This window comes from Myodes glareolus, chromosome 17, assembly GCF_982192425.1.
Source record: "Myodes glareolus chromosome 17, mMyoGla1.1, whole genome shotgun sequence".
Taxonomy (NCBI): Eukaryota; Metazoa; Chordata; class Mammalia; order Rodentia; family Cricetidae; genus Myodes; species Myodes glareolus.
The window spans coordinates 1,827,954-1,841,288 of NC_142042.1; the positions used below are offsets into that span (position 1 = coordinate 1,827,954).

At 43.3% G+C, this 13,335-nt stretch overlaps 1 protein-coding gene across 2 annotated transcripts in view; it reads right to left on the bottom strand.

Moving 5' to 3' along the window:
* The window catches only part of Ptger3 (prostaglandin E receptor 3), a 69,267-nt gene that overhangs the window by 36,381 nt on the left and 19,551 nt on the right, over window positions 1-13,335 (bottom strand). For both annotated transcript variants that reach the window (XM_085677495.2, XM_085677496.2), the window contains exon 2: window positions 1,926-2,105. In XM_085677495.2, coding sequence (XP_085533621.1) covers window positions 1,926-2,105 — 180 coding nt within the window. The remainder of the gene's footprint in view (window positions 1-1,925; window positions 2,106-13,335) is intronic.

The following is a 13,335-nucleotide window of genomic DNA, read 5'->3' on the forward strand; positions in this document are numbered from 1 at the left end:
TAAGAAGTCATTTGCCTTAAGGCTGGACGAGCTATAACAGATGTGTCAACTGCCCCAAGAGTGAGCAGAAGTTTTTGGCAGAATCTCATTCACTCGTCCACTGTACAAGGTTTATTGGAAAGTCCTATATTCCAGACGCTACAGTAAGTGAAAGTGAAAGGTAAGTCAGGGAAGCAGCAACAAAATTACATTTCACCACTCAAATCCAGCAGTGTGTGTCTACTTCATCACAGAAGTTCTCAAAGAACACTCCAAAGGCAAACAAGCCTCTTTTTGATACAGCTGTTTGAGGATGGGGGCCGATAATGTTGTCCTATATACTATGAAACATATCTAAGAGAGATTTTTATAACAAGGCTAGTATATATAGTCCTATATTTGTGTCTTTATTTTAACATCTGGATTATGGAGTCATCCCGGATGGTGTCAGCACCTCCACTAGACTTTATATTCTGACTCACTTTTATGTGATCATTTAGACTAATTATCCCTAACTCACCCAGGTCAGTGAGCATAATTGCCCTAACAGATACATTGTAACAGTTACAATCAACTGTCATTCAGACTGGTATTAACCACAAAGAAACTGCCATTATGTAAGAAACAGAAAGAAATCCCAAGCTTTGAAGAAGCTAGGGAGCAATAAAGTACAAATCAAAATCTTCACATTAACTGGCAAAATTATTGAACTGGCAAAATGGGTGTGTGTGACAAAGAATAAAGGCAGTATTTGGGGTGGTCCTGAAGGAGCCCAGTATTTGTGCGGTAACTTTTAACCCTTCAAATCCCACAAGAAGACATTTAAGCCAAAGCGTCAAGCCGTGTGCCCTTATAGGGGTGTGAAAAGCCAATCCAGCATTGGGTGTAACAGCATTCACCCAAAGGCAGGGCAAGGGGTGAAGAGAAGCCATCATTAATATTCCTATCTTATAAGAAAGCCAGACATGAAAACATCTCTATTTAGCTTCTATATTTCTATTGGCTCTAGAATGAGAATTGGTATTTAAAGACCAGAGAACACTGGTTGGAACAGGATGAACCCACAGTTCTCAATCCGGTCTCTAGGTAGCATTCTGAAATGCAGCGTCTTGACTCTCATAGATTAGTAATGACTCTCCCCCGGGCTTCTAAGAATGCAAAATGTATTCAAAGGAAGGAACATTCAGCAACAGTGGGTGGACAGAAACTGTTGCATTTGGAAACGTGGAACTTGTTCTTATTTAGTTAAGGAGTAAACTCCCTGACCAACCCAATCAAAAGTTAAGTTTTGTAGGGTTATGAGTTAACAATGTATGAACAGTATTTAATATTTAAATAGCATCAAAACAGCAAATATGTGGATACTGGATAGCTTATACATTTTTAAAAATACAACTAGATTCTTTAAAATTTGAGTGGAAAAACGGAGGAAGCAAAAGTCACAGAAACAATGATGAAAGAGAACACAACCAATGTTGTTGGACAAAACAAATCTCTATGGCCTGGTCCCCTACTCAAGGGTTTACACTCCAAACTCCCCACACACAGTGTGCCGGGGCAGCAACTCCAAGCTACCCCAAGTAGCTCAAGGTCATTTATCATAAGTGTTTTATTCCATAAATAACCCCATATTCAGCTACAAATGGCAGAGACTCAAACTGCTAGACTGTTATTAGCAGATTTTCCTCTGTTTGTATTTCAGGATTTTGGCACAGAAGGGATTATCTATGCTCCTCAGACCATCCAGCTTTATATCAAAAATTCCATTCCAAAGCATAAACAGCAGCATACCAGAGATGCCGCGGTCCGAGGGATACTGGCTGCAAAAGCTGTGTGCACATTGGCTATGTTCACTTTCACGGCCCTGGCTGTACGATTTCGTTAGACAGCGAGATGGGCTGCCCTTTCTGTGCATCGCTAGAGCAGCTGGACACGGCATTTGCTACCTGACAGAACTTCCGGAGAAGGATCTTTCTTAGCAGCAGATAAACCCAGGGGTCCAGGATCTGGTTCAGCGAAGCCAGGCGAACTGCAATGAGGAAGGAGTTGCACTCTTTCTCCTTTCCCAGCTGTGTCTTGCAATGCTCTACCGATGTCTGATTGAAGATCATTTTCAGCATCATTATCTAAGAAAGAAGGACAAACAGTTGTTGTCGTAAAGCTCGACAAGGTCACAGGCATCTCTGCAGAGGACCCTACACAGGCCATCGAGGGTCGGTCCAGACACAGTAACAGAATCCCACTCCGAGTTCAGGCCATTCTACGGATTTTCCTACATTTTGGGCAATTTGACATGATGTAGTTTTGTAAAACATGTGGGTTCTCGGGTTCTTGGCTTCTGAAATTTAAAAAACCTGGATATAACACATCTCAAAATCAACCAAATTCATAGTAGGTTTGAAGCCAAATGAGACCTGATACTTGAGCAATAATGAATACACAATAAGTATAAATTCCAGTAATTCTAACTAACATCTATCATTGAAGAAAAATTAGAAGTGAGTAGAAAAATACAACCACATTATTGTGATTCCCATCATTGTTTTTTGTTTCTCTAATATGGACACCATGGGAAGTTATTCATACACATTTAGTGCATAAAAAGGTTGTGATCATTACCGTTTCCCTTTTGCAGTTACAGAACAGAACACATGATTTAACAATGTGAAATGGCTGAGCCAAACTCAGACTTAAGCTCATTAAACTACACCCTGTGGGGTTGCAGAGATGGCTCAGAGGCTGCGAATGTTGGCTGCTCTTCCAGAAGACTTGGGTTTGATTCCCAGCACCCACTTAGCAGCTCACAGCCATTGGTAACTCCATTTCTAGAGGACCCAGCATCCTTTCTGCTCTCCTTAGACACTACACACGTGTACAATACATACATGCAGGCAAAGTACTTGTTCACATACAGTAGATTAAAAAAAAACTCCGTAATACATGTTATTTTATTTTTATTTTGGGGGAGGAGGCCCATCTACATCTTAAAACTGATGGAGGAGGGTTATCTGTCTATTGTGTTATTTTCATTGGTCAATAAAGAGACTGCCTTGGCCCCTTGATAGGACAGAAAATTAGGTAGGCGGAGAAAACAGAACAGAATGCTGGGAAGAGGGCTATGAGGCAGAAGCCATGGAGCCAGCCACCAGGTCAGACATGCTAAATCTTTCCCGGTAAGCCACCACCTCGAGGTGCTACACAGATTATTAGAAATGGGTTAATATCAAGATATGAGAGTTAGTCAGTAACTAACTCTCTAGAGATAATGGGCCAGGCAGTGCTTAAATGAATACAATTTGTGTGTTGTTATTTCTGGGACTAAGCTAGACATGCAGGAGCCAGGTGAGGCGAAAAGCAGGCCTGCCCGCAGCCCCTCACTACAGAAAACAAACTCCAGGATGGTGGGCATTTGGGGCTATCCCCTGACTAGTACAGTCCCAGTGATTAGGGTCTAGACCAATATTTAGCAGATAGCAGACAGACATCTAGTAGATGCTTATATTTGAAGGACTATATTATATAATACATATATGAATACAACACTATGGGGCATAAGCAACTATATTTATATTTGAATTAATAGGCATACATGGGTTAATATTTGTTATTTTCATATGAAGAAAAATGTAAGGGTTCTGATGTTCAAAATCATTACTCCTCAGAAAACGGAGGAGAAAGAAGCATTTCATACCCACAAGACTTAATGAGGAACTGTGGCCACCAGAAGAGTTACTGAGTGGTGGGGCAAAGAGGATCCCCCCACCCCACCCGACCCTCCCCCACCCCTGCACACAGGGGATCAGGGATGAACCCAGGAGCAAACACAAAAAGTGCAATTTGCCTTTATTTCTTCAGCCCAGGAACTCTAACTGCACCATTGGGTCGTTCTGGGCAGAAGTGATGTGTGTCCCCACCCCTGACAGAGCTGTTTACAAGCAAATGATAATGGGAGGCAGGAACAACCCAAACTCCAGTTAATTAACTCAGTTAATTAACAGAGGCAAAGACAAGGGCTGACTTCACCTGCCTAGACTATGTAGCTACTGATCATGTCTTCACAAGGTGTCTTAGTGTGGTTTCTATTGCTTTGGTGAAACACCATGAACAAAAGCTGGGGAGGAAAGGGTTGGAAAGAGTTTATTTGGCCTAGATTTCCACCTCATAGTACACCACTGAAGGAAGTCAGGACAGAAACTCAAGCAGGGCAGGAACCTGAGGGCTAAAGCTGATGTAGCATCCTCTGACACCACATTTGAGAGGTAGCACACATAAGCCAACATTCACTTATATACAACTCTCTCTCTCTCTCTCTCTCTCTCTCACGCACACGCACACACACACACACAGAGCCTTGATGCTTATTCGCTTTTTCCCCTATGGCTTGCTCAGGATGCTTTTTTTAAAGAACTCAGGACCCCAGCCCAGGGATGACTCCACTAACAATGGTCTGGGCCCTCCCAAAGCCACAGGATTTTCACAACGCAGGCACCATCAGGATAATCAAGAGGAGTCCCAGTGAGGGCCCAGCATCCATAGTGTAGCAGAAGCCAGAGGCCTCGGACCAGACTCATGACTCTCTGAAATACACACTTGCGAGTAAGGATACATGGACAATGGGTTTATGTGTGATTCACTGTGTCACACTACAGTTTCCATGATGAGATTGATTCTTTCCTTCTCTCTCTTTTCTCTTAAATTTTATTTTATCTTGTGTGTGATGGGGGCTGTTGCAAGGGCAGAGGGTGGATACGAAGGGATGGGGAAATGAATGGGGTGGAGACGCAGGGTGTGAGAGACACAAAGACTAAGGAAAATGAAATAAATGTGGCTGTGCCAATCATAAGCATGTGGCTTGTGTTCTCTGCTCACAGGACGCGTCTGTGGAAGCGACCTCTCTTGGGGTTCATTGTCCTGTGGGTGTTCTGTTGGAATGTCGCAGATTTAATTAGACATTCCTTAAAAATCAAAAGACTCCTAACCGCACATTCTCTTTCACAACACTTCAGAGTCTCCCCTACACTGTTGCCTCACCCTGCACGATGCCTTTCACTCTGACCACAGTCTCACCCTCGTCCAGGCCCTCGCACACACATTTGAGTGGGAGCAGTAAGGGTCACTAAGGCTGGTCCGGCCACGCAGTGAATGTCTGTGTTTTCTGGAGCTTGTGTCTGAAGCTTCAACTCCTGCTACGGTGCAGGACCTGGGCCTTTGGAGAGGCAACTCGGTCCTTAGATGAGATCGAGAGGGTGGAGTTGTTGTGTGTCATCTGTCTGGCTTCCCGCCGCCCCCTGTCCTGTCCCGGCCAGGGCTATCCCTGTCTCCCCACGCTGTGCCGGGATGGGGGAGTGAGAGGTGCCAGGTCCTGTCCCAGCTGTGAGGATGCAGCCTGATCTGAAGACAGGCATCTGTAAGACAGAAAACTGGCTTTCATGAGGAACTAACCAGGAAGCTTCTGGACCTTGGAGTCCCCAGTCTCCAGAACCGTGGAAAAACACATCTGTCACTTAAGGTACAACATCTTAAACTGTGGGGGTGTGACCCCATATGAAAACTGGTGCAGACAGTGGAGATTCTTCAATAAGCTATTAATAATTTGCATTATGACGCAGCTGTACCAAACCTGGGCATGCACCCAAAGGTCTCAATAGCCTGCTATACAGGCACCTACAGACACCCACTTATCCATGTTCATTACTGTTCTACTCATAATAACAAAGGCATGAAAACAGCTTACATGTCCTTCAACTGATGAACAGATAGTGAAAAACGTGTTAAATATCCATGATGGAATTTTATTTAGCTCTAAAGAGAAACTGTTATTAAATTGGCAGATAAAGGGATCGAAATGGAAAACATCATACCAAGTAAGGTCACCCAGGCCCAGAAAGGCAAATGCTGCATCTTCTATCTTATATGAGGGTCCCAGCTTTGAATCTTCATATTTATGTGTTTAACACGGAGTGCTGGTAAGCACCAGTAGCTGGAAAGGGGCCATGGGGAGAGTAGGGAAAGTAAAACATGAGTGATATGAAGAGGGAAGGGAATAATGCGGAGGAACAGCAGAAGGGAAGGGGGGTGGGAAGGTGGGGCACGGGAACGGGGGCACACAAACTAAGGGTATTTGGAAAAAGCATAAATGTCCTATAATATATATTATATAGAAAAGGGTGTAGTTGGAGCTACCCACACGAGAGGCTAGGGGACGATATTCCTCCCAGAATTCACAATAATCAAACAAAGAGCCCAGCACCAGGTACAAGACACTTCCCATTGACTTGTTGCTCCAGAGGAGGTGCCTCAGAAGCCCCCCAAACAATCACCATCCCCTGGGTTATCGAGAAGAGCTTGAGGGCTTATTGATAAGGATGCCACTTGCTTTGGTCACTGCCTTGAGGAGTATCAAGCAACAATGTGGCTTCCTGGCCACACTGGCTGCAGTCCAGGGATGCCCACGTCAGATTAACCATGTCAGAGCTCTGAGACAAAGCCCTGTGGCTTTTGAGTTACCAAGTGTCTAATGATGTGTTAGAGCAGCAGAAAATTAATACCTCCACCACGCTGAGAAAAAACACGAACTGAGGAATAAAGCTTGTTTACAGTCTTCGCTTTCTCGGGAACACTTTTTAAGAGCTACAAAGGTAAAACATGACCACAGCTCCTGCCGGAGTGACCTCGGTCTCTGTGTACAACAGCCACAGATGAATGTGTGCTGCTCGAGGGTGTGTGGTATCCGGTCTACCTGATGAAAAGCTTTACAACTGCTCTTGTATACTCAGTTGTTTTTGCGACGAACATACCAACCAGTCCTCGTTCCCCTTGTTTCAAACAATTGCAAAGCTTTACCTACTTCTTAAAGAACCTTATAAAGAACAATCATCTAAAATCCAAATGTATTTGGCCACTACCTGTCTCTCAGGAATTGTTCTGGCCATGTTCTTAAAATTGCTTGCGGTTATATTTTCATTTTCTTTTATAAAATGAAGTATCGCATTTCGCAAAGCCCTTTCTGATTATTTTTAAGTTTATTCTATGGGACTAATAATTTTAAATTATATTTATAAAGTTAACCTAGGTTCCACGTACCTTAAACTGGGTTTGTGGTTAGTAATTTCCCACCGGCAATGCAGTGGTTATAAAATTATCAGTAAGTTCTCGAAGCAATAACTGGCACCCAGGCAGGCGCACCAGCTCTTCCCGGGAGTCATGTGCTGAAGCACACACGGATAATTGGAGTTAGGGCAGCGGCCACAGTGCTCCATCTCCTGCTGACTGCAGACAAGGGAGCCGGGCCTCAGACACCTCCTCTGGAATAAGAGTGCCCGTTGGCATCTACCTGTGGGTTTCCTTACACCTGGGGAGAGAATCTGTGATGGTGATTTTTGTGTGGGCCTGCAGATATTTTTCTCAAACCCTTCAGACTTTGAGAGAAAACTCTGAGTATGGACCTACAATCTCTGGTACAACCAATTGATGTAGTTTTGCTCTTTGTACAGGGGAGAAGGGACACAGAAAGCATATTCATCTCATAAAGAAGGGATTTCATTTTTTCTTTTTAATCAAATATATATGTGTGTATTTATATGTATATTTGTATTGTATATACATATGCATATTGTATATACATAAATATACGTAAGATATGCACATACATATGTTTAAATATATGTTTAATCATACACACATATATAAGTATATTTACGTATGCTTTGATCACTGCTCTTTCTGAGCAGCTACACATAACATGGGATCTGGCCAAGGGACTAACGTGACAGCATCCCAGGTTCCTTGCCTCTCCCCTGAGTGTCGGCTGGAAGGAGAAATCTCTACACTATAGATGTGGAGGAACAGAACAGAAAGAAAGTGGTGGCTTTTATGTTCACCCCTGGACACAGCCAGGTGGGATTCTTACAACAATCTCAAGAGAAAACAATCTGCTCTTACCCTACGGCCCTGCTCTTTTATGGATGTGAGCACAAGCCAGCAAGAATAGTCTTCATATTCTGCACTGGATTTTACTCTGCGGCAGCACACACTGAGAGAATTTCAGAACTAACCCTCATGGTTCAATGATGCCTTGCCTTGAGTTGTTGGCTAATTGTACCGTTGAGGATGACAGATGAGCACACCCAGACAAACTAATTTGTGTAGCGGAGATTAAAACTGACAAGCCGGTCTTAGGCGCCATGATGGGACATTTACACATCCTTACTTCATTCCTAATGTAATTCTTTAAGAGAAATTTCCCCGTAAGCCAATTTTTATCTATGATGTTTTGCTCGGGGTTCTGATGGGCTGCAGCGGAGCAACCTGCCCCACTGGAAATCCCCTGCCCTTTGATGAACACGTTGCACTGTAATACACTGAAACCAGTTTGGGCCGTTTCAAGCACGTAATTGCATGATGTGAAGGATTGCTGACGGATTGGGAAAGAGCGACGGCTTCTCCAGGCTGCCGCTCTGCTCTCTAGCTGGTTCAGGTCACCTCTGGGTCCCACTCTCCTGTTTCTGCAGCTCCCCTTGCAATAAGCACGGCCACACACCGCTCCCAAACACTGAAAACAAGGCTGGCAGTGCCCTCCCCCACCATTGCCAGCTTCAGGGGCATCCTCTGCTCTCTGGGTTTTGCAAATCACCGGCTGGACTAGAGATCCTGTGTACAGCCATCTGGTTGGACACTGATTAATTCTGAAATAAAGCTAGAAGACAAAAGAGAATTGATTTGGAAAAGAAAATAAAGACAAAGGAAGAAGCTATGAAGTGAAAATCAATTCCTCATGAGGGAAACTTCTCATCTTTGGGGTAAATAAAGGAGAAATACAAAATCCAAAGACGGTAAGTGAGGATTCATGAAGCTATGGGAAAGGTGGTCTCAGGAGCAAAACTGTAGGCTGTAGGCTGCCCAGAGTTAAAGTCCATTCATAGGTCAGACCCAGTTCTGATGGCAGTTCAGGACAGGCAATTAGTTTGGATCACACAATTCCCCTTCTCTGATGCAGGGCTCACATCTCCTGGCAGTGAACTTTCAAAGGCGACAGCAGGGAGTCATGTTGACCTTCAGCCTGCACAGTGCACCCGCTTCCAGCCCGGGGCTCTGTCCCTGGAAGGCACAGGCTTCTACAGCAGAATCCTTGACCTTCAGAGACAGCGCAGTTCAGGAGAGAGGACGTGCGGGAACAAACAAACGTGTCCTCACGCCCTAGTTCCTGTTTTATTGTGACAAAGCACTGACCAAAACCGGCTTGGGGAGGAGAGGGTTTATCAGGCTTACAGGTCCCAACTCATCACCAACGGAAACCAGAGCAGGTGCTCAAGGCAGGAATCCAGAGAGAAACGCTGCTCTGTGGAGTGCCGCTTCAGGTCTGTCTCCAGGTTCTTGCTTTTCTTATTTCTTTAAATATAACTTAAATAAAACAAAAAAACTCTGTCATTGCCCACCCAAAGAAACATAGTCGTGCTTAAAAGAAAGAATTGAGGACTGGAGAGATGGCTCAGTGGTTAAGAGCATTTCTTGATCTTCCAAAGGTCCTGAGTTCAATTCCCGGCAACCACTTGATGGCTCACAACTATCTATAATGAGGTCTGGTGCCCTCTTCTGGCCTGCAGACATATACACAGACAGAATATTGTATACATAATAAATAAATAAATATTAAAAAAAGAAAGAATTGAAAATGTGGGTTAATTTAATATGTAGAATGTTGACATCGACATAAAAATATATGATTTTAAAAGCCTAACTTTGGAAAAATGGACACTACATGTGTATGTGTATGTATGTGTGTGGTAATGTGTGTGTCTGTGTGTGTCTGTGCGTGTATGTGTGTCTGTGTGTGTGTATGTGTGTGTCTCGGTGTGTACTGTGTCTCTGTGTGTGTACGTGTGTGTGTATGTGTGTCTCTCAGTGTGTATGTGTGTGTCTGTGTGTGCGTGTTTGTGTGTGTAGGTACAAATGTGTCATGGTTGCATGTGAAGGTTCAGAGGACAACTCCAGTCATTTGGTCCTTGCTTCCCATTTTGTTTCAGACAGGTCTTTGTTGATCAACCTTGTGTATCCCAGGCCAGCTTTCCTGTGAGCATCCAGAAAGTCTCCATTGTCTGCCTCCCATCTCAGTGTGGGAGTGCACAACACTGGGATTGAGCACACATGCTCGGTGCTTGGCTTTACCTGGATTCAGGGGATCTGAACTCAAGTTGTCACGCTTACCAAGCCCACGCGCAATCTCTCCAGTCCTGAAAATGGCTTTCGCTGGGTACATAATATATACGTACTCTAACGCTACCATTTAAAATCATGCTTTTGAAGACAAACAACATGAGGAAATATTCAGGGTGTGGAAACAGAAGACACACTGTGACTGTAATTAATTAAGAATAAATATCTGTGTATAGAAACAAAGTATTAGGAGTTACCAGTGAGCAAGAATTAAGTCGATTTCTATTATCTTTTCTGTGTTTTTGTGGTTTCCCAAACTCTCCACAGCAAACGTATTATTTTTATATCTAGAATACTAGTGTTCAATTTATAATATTGTTAGATTACTTAGCTCTATAAAACAGTCTAGTAACCTGGTGAAAAATTAACGCTTGATCCAGCCTAAAACCATAATGTGACCATTTTTGTTTGAATTATATGCAGCCAATGTTTGTATAATTTAACAATTAATAGGAAAACACTTTTTAGTTTGTAAAAAAAAAATTGACTTAGCCAGAATATTCATTAGGGTTCACTAGGGCAAAGGAATTTTTGTGGTAAATGTTGGCGTCTGTTACCACCAAAGCATACTAACACATCTCTTCCCGTGCTGTGGTCATGGTATAGATTAGTGATCGGATTTCTTTTACTTTATTAATTGTTTAAGCAAGGTGGACAGGCCAGCAAGTTCCAGGGATCCTCCTGTCCCTCCCTCCCAGCACTGAAGCTAAACACTGGCCCAGGATGCTGTGTCCAGCTTTTATGTTAGGGTGGGAGATCTGAACTCAGGTCCTCCTGTTTTAACAGCAAGGATTTTACCAACTTGAGCCATCTTCTTGGCCGTTGGTATTGTTAGCATACTAAGGGATTGGTTTCCTTATGGTATTTTCCAAAACTGTTTCCTTCTAACCTGATTGGACAACACCATTATTTAACTTTGTGTCAAAAAGACAGGGTCTACACTGTGGGACACCTTCATCTTGAAGGAGGATGTAGGTAGACACAGAGTCACCTCTAGGTTCACAGTCCCACCTGTCCCCCACAATCCCTTCAGCTCCTCCACATCCATCCTCTAGGGGCATTGTATAAGCTGACCCTGTCTCCCCTCCAGGGCGTATCCTGTCCGTGCTCTGAAACACCTCCATCTGGAATCCAGAACATTTCACCTCACTTTCTAAGTCCCTCAAAAAAACAGAGAATTTCACTCTGTTTAGGATTTCCAGCTACCATTTCAACATGCCTCGATTTCTGCTGACGCATCCTTGCCTTTCGACCTTAGAGCATGGGTCCCTAGTTCTGGAAAGTCCCTCCTCCTGCATTGCTTGAGTAGTGTTGCCTCGGTTTTGGAAGGACATGAAACACCAGTCTATCTGGCAGGCCAAAAGCTCAAGCCGAGGCTGATACAGAACCCTTTGACTCTGTTTCCCTTTCCTTGAACCTTTTCTGATGCCGTTTGCTTTTTATAACTGGTCTATTTATTTTAATTGTAAAAACATTTGTTCATCAACAGTGTTTTCAGATTCCTGGCGTGTGAGTGTTTGAGTTTCAGGAACAATGATTCAATATTTCCAAGAGTTCTCAGAGTTTTCAAAATTATGACATTTTACATATTCTCCTGACAGTCTTCACTCTCTATAATTTGTATAGCTAAATCCCTGTTTAAAGAATGAAATACACTATTTGGAAACTTGAGCCAAGTGGTAGTGGTTCACGCCTTTAATTCCAGCACTCAGGAAGGCAGAGGCAATTGGATCTCTTTGAGTTTGAGGCCAACTGGTCTACAAAGTAAATTCCAAGACAGTCAGGGCTACACAGAGAAACCTTGTCTTAATAAACAAATACATTAAGAATAAGGAGAAGGATAAGGAGAGGGGGAGGAGGAGAAGAAGGAGGAGGAGGAGGAAAAGGAGGAGGAGGAGGAAGAGGAGAAGGAGGAGGAGGAAGAGGAAAAGGAGGAGAAAGACAAGGAGAAGGAGAGGGGGAAGGGGAAGAAGAAGAGGAAGAAGAAGAAGAAGAAGAAGAAGAAGAAGAAGAAGAAGAAGAAGAAGAAGAAGAAGAAGAAGAAGAAGAAGAAGAAGAAGAAGAAGAAGAGAAGCAACAGCCTTTACATGTATTATGGCAAAGACTCACAACAGCATACTTTGTAGATGATAAATACCTTTAAATTTACAAATGACTGATAGTCAAGGGTACAGTGTGTATTCTCCATTTTTGTGGTAAAGAGTCTGGGGTTTTTAATCTAAAAGTCAACCTCACATTAAGCTTCCTAACTCCCTCCTTCCCTCTCTCCCTTTTTTCCTTCCTCATTCCTTCCTGAGTTGCAGTCAATTGAGATTCACATGGACTATAAGAACCTCTTCCTATCTTTCACAATTTTAAACAGAATCTTCTGGGATTCAAATCACAGCAGCAGTAATGACATGAAGCTGATAGACTCAGATTGATGAATAAGAAAAAAAAGTATATGCTTAAAATAAAACATTTTGAGTCATTAGAAGAATTTTTGTTTTCTGTTCATTTTTTAGCACTTTCTCCAAACATATACCCCAAGGAAAAAGCAGAAGACACAATGTGTATGATACTATGGTACTGTTCTTAGTATGGATGCTTGCTGTCAAATCTTAGTACTCCATGTCAGCATCCTTCTACTGCCGGGAGAGTGCTGTGCATGCGTCCAATACTCGCTTACAACAAGACTGCTAGTACAACAAATGCTGATGTGCCTACAGAGCCTGAGGAATGACACATCACCTCGTCTGCTTTCTGTTCTTATAACGAGATCTCACAGCTTAGCTCATTGTGGTAGTTTGAACGTCAATGGACCCCATAGGCTCATAGGTTTGATTGTTCAGTTCCCAGTTGGTTGGACTGTTTAGGGGAGATTAGGAACTATGGCCTTGGAGCAGGTATGTCACTGGGGTGGACTTTGAGGTTTAAAACCCCACATCAAGAGGCCCAGTCTCTCCCTCAACCTATCCCCCCTGCCTTCTGCTTGTGGATCAGATGTGATCTCTCAGCTACTGCTCCAGTATCGGCCATGCTCCTCACCATGATGACCATGGACTAGCACACTGAAACTGTAAGCCAGTCCCCAATTAAATGCTTCTGCTTAAAACTTGCCTTGGTCATGGCGTTTCACCACAGCAGTAGAAAAGTAACCAAAAC